Source organism: Triticum dicoccoides, chromosome 3A (assembly GCF_002162155.2).
Source record: "Triticum dicoccoides isolate Atlit2015 ecotype Zavitan chromosome 3A, WEW_v2.0, whole genome shotgun sequence".
NCBI classification, from domain to species: Eukaryota; Viridiplantae; Streptophyta; class Magnoliopsida; order Poales; family Poaceae; genus Triticum; species Triticum dicoccoides.
The window spans coordinates 24,406,735-24,415,674 of NC_041384.1; the positions used below are offsets into that span (position 1 = coordinate 24,406,735).

The 8,940-nt window shown below is 45.8% G+C and overlaps 1 protein-coding gene across 1 annotated transcript; it reads left to right on the plus strand.

Annotated features, from left to right (window-relative positions):
- The first annotated feature begins 6 nt into the window (after nucleotides 1-6).
- LOC119271045 lies at nucleotides 7-1,531 on the plus strand. Its single transcript, XM_037553015.1, has 2 exons — nucleotides 7-506; nucleotides 983-1,531. The coding sequence occupies exons 1-2, from the start codon at nucleotides 35-37 to the stop codon at nucleotides 1,006-1,008; spliced, it is 498 nt and encodes a 165-aa protein (XP_037408912.1). The 5' UTR covers nucleotides 7-34; the 3' UTR covers nucleotides 1,009-1,531.
- The last annotated feature ends 7,409 nt before the right edge of the window (nucleotides 1,532-8,940 follow it).

Sequence of the window (8,940 nt, forward strand, 5' to 3'; positions counted from 1 at the left end):
CGACCCCCATCTCTTCCTCTACAGCGCACCTCCCATGGCGCCGTCACCCCGCGCCAAGTCTTCGCGGGCGCCGGAGCCCTGTGCAGTTGCGTTCCTGCATGCCCGCGAGCCTCCTCCGAACGTCTCCTTCCTCGCGCCCATCCAGCAGGCCACCAGCAAGCCCCGCTTCCGCGCCTCCCCCGAGCTGCGTCCGTCGCCCGGCATGGCCGTGAGACCTGCAGCATCGCCGGCATCCTGCAGCTCACGCCGTCCCGTTCGCAGGCCCGGCGAGCCGGACCTCTCAGTCGCCCTCGCCTCCACCTCCGTCCCCATGGCGTCGCGGCCTCGTCGCTCCCCTGTCTCTATGTTGCGCCAGGGACTCGAGCCCTCCACTAGCAGGTCGCCCCATCATGCCTACTTTTCCCTGCCTCTCTTGCGTTTCTTTTCCTTTCCCTGGTTCGCTCTTAGTTTCTCTCTACAGGACCTGCCTTGGACGCCCAGGTCTACTGCTCCAACCCACGCCTCAGGCGGACGTGGATTTTTAGAGCATATGCACCCAGGCCCTCCTATCATAACTCTTCAATATTGCTTTAAGATCCGTGCGACACAACTAAGTTTCTATATGAAATTTTCTCTTTTTTGCTTTTCCTACATAGAACATATCTTAAAGTTCAAACCTATGCAGGATGGCAAATCTTTCTAACTAGAATCTAGGATAAATCTTTCAGAATTTTTTGTCCGACATAAATATTAAAAATATGATTTTTTAATCAAACAAAACGTATTTTGTATATTTATGTTTGACAAAAAAATCTGTACGATTTATCCTAGATTCTACTCAGAAAGCTTTGTCACGCCGCATAGGTTTGAACTTCAAGATATATTCTATGTGGGAGAAACAAAAAAGAAAAATATATTTGCACGAATCTTAAAGCAAAAAAATGGATGGCTAGATAGAGAGGGCCTGGGTGCATATGCTCTAAAATATATTTTCGCGCCTCAGGCAGCCTTACCGTCGTCGTTGCCTAGCCAGGAGGCCACCCGATCTGGACGCCCACAGACCTCAGGCCATCTTCGGTTGCTGCCCGCTGGCCTCGTCGCTCCTCTTGTCACTGCCAAGGCGCGGCAACTAGGGAAGCTCAAGACCGTCTTCTGGGTTTTCGCCAAGTTCGTCCATCGCCAGAACGAGTTGGAGATCCATTGATGCATCTCCATGTGGAACCTGACAAGTACAACTGGTTGCCCCAAGCAACACACCGCAAACGCCAAGTACCTCTACCGAAGGCCCCAAACGTCTACAAACTGCGTACCACTACGTGGGAGACCTCGGATTCACCAAGTCCCCACGACGACAAGTGTAACCCATTGGATTGTCTAGTTCAACTACGACTCGTGTACGACTACGCGGGATTCCTCGGACGCCAAGTTCAACGATGTATCAAGTACCTCTACCGATGACTCGAACATCTATGAACCATGTACAACTACCGCCGTTGTAATTTTGACAAGAAACTTGTACTACTACCGTCGCGAGTACCTCTACCGTCGTCATGTACCCCTACTTCCACTACGAACGGACCGAGAACGTCTAACTTCCTCTGCTTTGCACCGAACTCGAACCGCCCGAGAATGCTCCCTTCGAAGGTATAACCTCGAGACAACCGTCGTGGACGAATGTTGCGTGATGTATGAGTTGCACCCTATGTTTGCACCGTGTCCGAGTTGTCACTTGCTCGGTCCTCCTCTTCGGCCGCGAACTCGTGGGACACCCAGAATCTGGGAGCACCCCACCATCTTTTGCACGCATCCGCACTTTTTTCCTTTGCATCATTATATCAATCGAGTTACCAGAACCGGAACGCTGCTGCGGCACCGTTTTCGTTATCATTGACGTGGCACCCCTTTCCTTTCCGCCACGATGACAAATGCTTCATAATATGCTCATGTCAACATTTTCATAAAAAATTGCATAAAGTTGCTCATGTCATCCGCATCATGATAACAACAATTATAATGTTTAAAATTGTTGTTGCACCAAATTGCTAATGCATATGAGGATTTACCGAAATTGTTGTTCGTTGTTTCCGGCCTCATTTAAACTTGACTACATAGGTAGTTTGACTTTGCCCCACCTCTTGCCATGTTTAACAACATTTAATATTGTTGGGTACATAAACAAGATTGAACTAAATAAGTCATGTGGTGTTTCGTCAATATGCAACTCCGTTGCATATTGAGCTCCACTTAACTTGTAGTATTGCTTGTGCACTTTGCCAGGTTATGCCTCATTAAACCGGACATGCATCATACTTGATTGTGCATCATGCCATGATTATGTGATGGTTGTTTACTATGTTGTTTGCTTTTCCGGGTTGCTTCTCGCGTTAGCTTCATTTTCGTTTCGGAGTTGTGAGGATCCGTTCGACTACGTCCGTTTGTCTTCTTCATGGACTCGCTCTTCTTCCTTGCGGGATCTCAGACAAGATGACCATACCCTCGAAATCACTTCTATCTTTGCTTGCTAGATTGGTCGCTCTTTTGCTATGCCTATGCTATGATACCTACTACTTGCTTATCATGCCTCCCATATAGTTAAACCAAGCCTCTAACCCACCTTGTCCTAGCAAACCGTTGTTTGGCTATGTTACTGCTTTGCTCAGCCCCTCTTATAGCGTTGTTAGTTGCAGGTGAAGATGAAGTTTGTTCCTTGTTGGAACATGGAGATGTTGTTCCTTGTTGGAACATGTTTACTTGTTGGGATATCACAATATCTCTTATTTAATTAATGCATCTATATACTTGGTAAAGGGAGGAAGGCTCGGCCTTATGCCTGGTGTTTTGTTCCACTCTTGTCGCCCTAGTTTCCGTCATATCGGTGTTATTGTTGGGGAACGTAGTAATTTCAAAAAAATTCCTGCGCACACGCAAGATCATGGTGATGCATAGCAACAAGAGGGGAGAGTGTGATCTACGTACCCTTGTAGATCGACAACGGAAGCGTTTGGTTGATGTAGTCGTACGTATCCACGGCCCGACCGATCAAGCACCGAAACTACGGCACCTCCGAGTTCTAGCACACGTTCAGCTCGATGACGATCCCCGGACTCCGATCCAGCAAAGTGTCGGGGAAGAGTTCCGTCAGCACGATGGCGTGGTGACGATCTTGATGTACTACCGCCGCAGGGCTTCGCCTAAGCACCGCTACAATATGATCGAGGTGGAATATGGTGGAGGGGGCACCGCACACGGCTAAGGAACGATCACGAAGATCAACTTGTGTGTCTAGGGGTGCCCCCTGCCCCCGTATATAAAGGAGCAAGGGAAGGAGGCCGGCCGGCCCCTATAGGCACGCCAGGAGGAGTCCTCCTCCTAGTAGGAGTAGGACTCCTACTAGGAGGGGGAAAGAAGTGGGGAGGGAGAGGGAAAGGGGGGCGCCGCCCTCCTCTCCTAGTCCAATTCGGACCAGGGGGGAGGAGGCGCGCAGCCCACCTCTGGTTGCCCCTCTCTCTCTCCACTAAGGCCCATATGGCCCATTACTTCTCCCGGGGGGGTTCCGGTAACCCTCCGGCTCTCCGGTTTTCTCCGAACTGCTACAATGCTTTGTTTAGAACTGCACCAACTGACAGCTCCACCGTTTAATGCAAACACGTATCCGGTTTGCGATTTAGAATCGTCCGGATCAGTGTCAAAGCGTGCATCAACGTAACCTTTTACGATGAGCTCTTTGTCACCTCCATATATGAGAAACATATCCTTAGTCCCTTTCAGGTATTTCAGGATGTTCTTGACCGTTGTCCAGTGATCCACTCCTGGATTACTTTGATACCTCCCTGCTAGACTTATAGCAAGGCACACATCAGGTCTGGTACACAGCATTGCATACATGATAGAGCCTAGGGCTGAAGCATAGGGAACATCTTTCATATTCTCTCTATCTTCTGCAGTGGTCGGGCATTGAGTCTTACTCAACTTCACACCTTGTAACACAAGCAAGAACCCTTTCTTTGCTTGATCCATTTTGAACTTCTTCAAAATTTTGTCAAGGTATGTGGTTTGTGAAAGTCCAATTAAGCGTCTTGATCTATCTCTATAGATCTTAATGCCTAATATATAAGCAGCTTCACCGAGGTCTTTCATTGAAAAACTCTTATTCAAGTATCCCTTTATGCTATCCAGAAATTCTATATCATTTCCAATTAGTAATATGTCATCAACATATAATATCAGAAATGCTACAGAGCTCCCACTCACTTTCTTGTAAATACAGGCTTCTCCAAAAGTCTGTATAAAACCAAATGCTTTGATCACTCTATCAAAGCGTTTATTCCAACTCCGAGAGGCTTGCACCAGTCCATAAATGGATCGCTGGAGCTTGCACACTTTGTTAGCTCCCTTTGGATCGACAAAACCTTCTGGTTGCATCATATACAACTCTTCTTCCAGAAATCCATTCAGGAATGCAGTTTTGACATCCATCTGCCAGATTTCATAATCATAAAATGCGGCAATTGCTAACATGATTCGGACGGACTTAAGCATCGCTACGGGTGAGAAGGTCTCATCGTAGTCAATCCCTTGAACTTGCCAAAAACCTTTTGCGACAAGTTGAGCTTTGTAGACAGTAGTATTACTGTCAGTGTCAGTCTTTTTCTTGAAGATCCATTTATTCTTAATTGCTTGCCGATCATCGCGCAAGTCAACCAATGTCCATACTTTGTTCTCATACATGGATCCCATCTCAGATTTCATGGCTTCAAGCCATTTTGCGGAATCTGGGCTCACCATCGCTTCTTCATAGTTCGTAGGTTCATCATGATCTAGTAGCATGACTCCCAGAACAGGATTACCGTACCACTCTGGCGCGGATCTCACTCTGGTTGATCTACGAGGTTCAGTAGTATCTTGTTCTGAAGTTTCATGATCATTATCATTAGCTTCCTCACTAACTGGTGTAGGTGTCACTGAAACAGTTTTCTGTGATGCACTACTTTCCAATAAGGGAGCAGGTACAGTTACCTCGTCAAGTTCTACTTTCCTCCCACTCACTTCTTTCGAGAGAAACTCCTTCTCTAGAAAGTTTCCGAACTTAGCAACAAAAGTCTTGCCTTCGGATCTGTGATAGAAGGTGTATCCAACAGTCTCCTTTGGATATCCTATGAAGACACATTTCTCCGATTTGGGTTCGAGCTTACCAGGTTGAAGCTTTTTCACATAAGCATCGCAGCCCCAAACTTTCAGAAACGACAACTTTGGTTTCTTGCCAAACCACAGTTCATAAGGCGTCGTCTCAACGGATTTTGATGGTGCCCTATTTAACGTGAATGCGGCCGTCTCTAGAGCGTGTCCCCAAAGAGATAGCGGTAAATCAGTAAGAGACATCATAGATCGCACCATATCTAGTAAAGTACGATTACAACGTTCGGACACACCATTACGCTGTGGTGTTCCGGGTGGCGTGAGTTGCGAAACTATTCCACAATTTTTCAAATGTACACCAAACTCGTAACTCAAATATTCTCCTCCACCATCAGATTGTAGAAACTTTATTTTCTTGTTACGATGATTTTCGACTTCACTCTGAAATTCTTTGAACTTTTCAAACGTTTCAGACTTATGTTTCATTAAGTAGATATACCCATATCTTCTTAAGTCATCTGTGATGGTGAGAAAATAACGATATCCACCACGAGCCTCAATATTCATCGGACCACATACATCTGTATGTATGATTTCCAATAAATCTTTTACTCTCTTCATAGTACCAGAGAACGGTGTTTTAGTCATCTTGCCCATGAGGCACGGTTCGCAAGTACCAAGTGATTCATAATCAAGTGGTTCCAAAAGTCCATCAGTATGGAGTTTCTTCATGCGCTTTACACCGATATGACCTAAACGGCAGTGCCACAAATAAGTTGCACTATCATTATCAACTCTGCATCTTTTGGCTTCAACACTATGAATATGTGTGTCACTACTATCGAGATTCAATAAAAATAGACCACTCTTTAAGGGTGCATGACCATAAAAGATATTACTCATATAAATAGAACAACCATTATTCTCAGATTTAAATGAATAACCGTCTCGCATCAAACAAGATCCAGATATAATTTTCATGCTTAACGCTGGCACCAAATAACAATTATTTAGGTCTAATATTAATCCCGAAGGTAGATGTAGAGGTAGCGTGCCGACTGCGATCACATCGACTTTGGAACCGTTTCCCACGCGCATCGTCACCTCGTCCTTAGCCAATCTTCGCTTAATCCGTAGTCCCTATTTCGAGTTGCAAATATTAGCAACAGAACCAGTATCAAATACCTAGGTGCTACTGCGAGCATTAGTAAGGTACACATCAATAACATGTATATCACATATACCTTTGTTCACCTTGCCATCCTTCTTATCCGCCAAATACTTGGGGCAGTTCTGCTTCCAGTGACCAGTCTGCTTGCAGTAGAAGCACTCAGTTTCAGGCTTAGGTCCAGGTTTGGGTTTCTTCTCTTGAGTAGCAACTTGCTTGCCGTTCTTTTTGAAGTTCCCCTTCTTCTTCCCTTTGCCCTTTTTCTTGAAACTAGTGGTCTTGTTGACCATCAACACTTGATGCTCCTTTTTGATTTCTACCTCCGCAGCTTTTAGCATTGCGAAGAGCTCAAGAATAGTCTTATTCATCCCTTGCATATTATAGTTCATCACGAAGCTCTTGTAGCTTGGTGGCAGTGATTGGAGAATTCTGTCAATGACGCAATCATCTAGAAGATTAACTCCCAATTGAATCAAGTGATTATTATACCCAGACATTTTGAGTATATGCTCACTGACAGAATTGTTCTCCTCCATCTTGCAGCTATAGAACTTATTGGAGACTTCATATCTCTCAATCCTGGCATTTGCTTGAAATATTAACTTCAACTCCTGGAACATCTCATATGCTCCATGACGTTCAAAACGTCGTTGAAGTCCCGATTCTAAGCCGTAAAGCATGGCACACTGAACTATCGAGTAGTCATCAGCTTTGCTCTGCCAGAGGTTCATAACATCTGGTGTTGCTCCAGCAGCAGGCCTGGCACCCAGCGGTGCTTCCATGACGTAATTCTTCTATGCAGCAATGAGGATAATCCTCAAGTTATGGACCCAGTCCGTGTAATAGCTACCATCATCTTTCAACTTTGCTTTCTCAAGGAACGCATTAAAATTCAACGGAACAACAGCACGAGCCATCTATCTATAATCAAGCATAAACAAGCAAGATACTATCAGGTACTAAGTTTCATGATAAATTTAGGTTCAATTAATTTACTTAAAGAACTCCCACTTAGATAGACATCCCTCTAATCCTCTAAGTGATCACGTGATCCAAATCAACTAAACCATGTCCGATCATCACGTGATATGGAGTAGTTTCATTGGTGAATATCACTATGTTGATCATATCTACTATATGATTCACGCTCGACCTTTCGGTCTCCGTGTTCTGAGGCCATATCTGTATATGCTTGGCTCGTCAAGTATAACCTGAGTATTCCGCGTGTGCAACTGTTTTGCACCCGCTGTATTTGAACGTAGAGCCTATCACACCCGATCATCACGTGGTGTCTCAGCACGAAGAACTTTCGCAACGGTGCATACTTAGGGAGAACACTTCTAGATAATTAGTGAGAGATCATCTTATATTGCTACTGTCAATCAAAGCAAGATAAGATGCATAAAAGATAAACATCACATGCAATCAATATAAGTGATATGATATGGCCATCATCATCTTGTGCTTGTGATCTCCATCTTCGAAGCACCATCGTGATCACCATCATCACCGGCGCGACACCTTGATCTCCATCGTAGCATCGTTGTCGTCTCGCCAATCTTATGCTTCCACGACTATCGCTACCGCTTAGTGATAAAGTAAAGCATTACAGCGCGATTGCATTGCATACAATAAAGCGACAACCATATGGCTCCTGCCAGTTGCCGATAACTCGGTTACAAAACATGATCATCTCATACAATAAAATTTAGCATCATGTCTTGACCATATCACATCACAACATGCCCTGCAAAAACAAGTTAGACGTCCTCTACTTTGTTGTTGCAAGTTTTACGTGGCTGCTACGGGCTTAAGCAAGAACCAATCTTACCTACGCATCAAAAACCACAACGATAGTTTGTCAAGTTGGTGTCGTTTTAACCTTTGCAAGGACCGGGCGTAGCCACACTCGGTTCAACTAAAGTTGGAGAAACTGTCACCCGCAAGCCACCTATGTGCAAAGCACGTCGGGAGAACCGGTCTCGCGTAAGCGTACGCGTAATGTCGTTTCGGGCCGCTTCGTCCAACAATACCGCCGAACCAAAGTATGACATGCTGGTAAGCAGTATGACTTATATCGCCCACAACTCACTTGTGTTCTACTCGTGCATATAACATCAACATATAAAACCTAGGCTCGGATGCCACTGTTGGGGAATGTAGTAATTTCAAAAAAAATCCTACGCACACGCAAGATCATGGTGATGCATAGCAACGAGAGGGGAGAGTGTGATCTACGTACCCTTTTAGATCGACAACGGAAGCGTTTGGTTGATGTAGTCGTACGTCTCCATGACCCGACCGATCAAGCACCGAAACTACGGCACCTCCGAGTTCTAGCACACGTTCAGCTCGATGACGATCCCCGGACTCCGATCCAGCGAAGTGTCGGGGAAGAGTTCCGTCAGCACGATGGCGTGGTGACGATCTTGATGTACTACCGTCGCAGGGCTTCGCCTAAGCACCGCTACAATATGACCGAGGTGGAATATGGTGGAGGGGGGCACCGCACACGGCTAAGGAACAATCACGAAGATCAACTTGTGTGCCCCCTGCCCCCTGCCCCCGGATATAAAGGAGCAAGGGGAGGAGGCCGGCCGGCCCCTATAGGCGCGCCAGGAGGAGTCCTCCTCCTATTAGGAGTAGGACTCCTACTA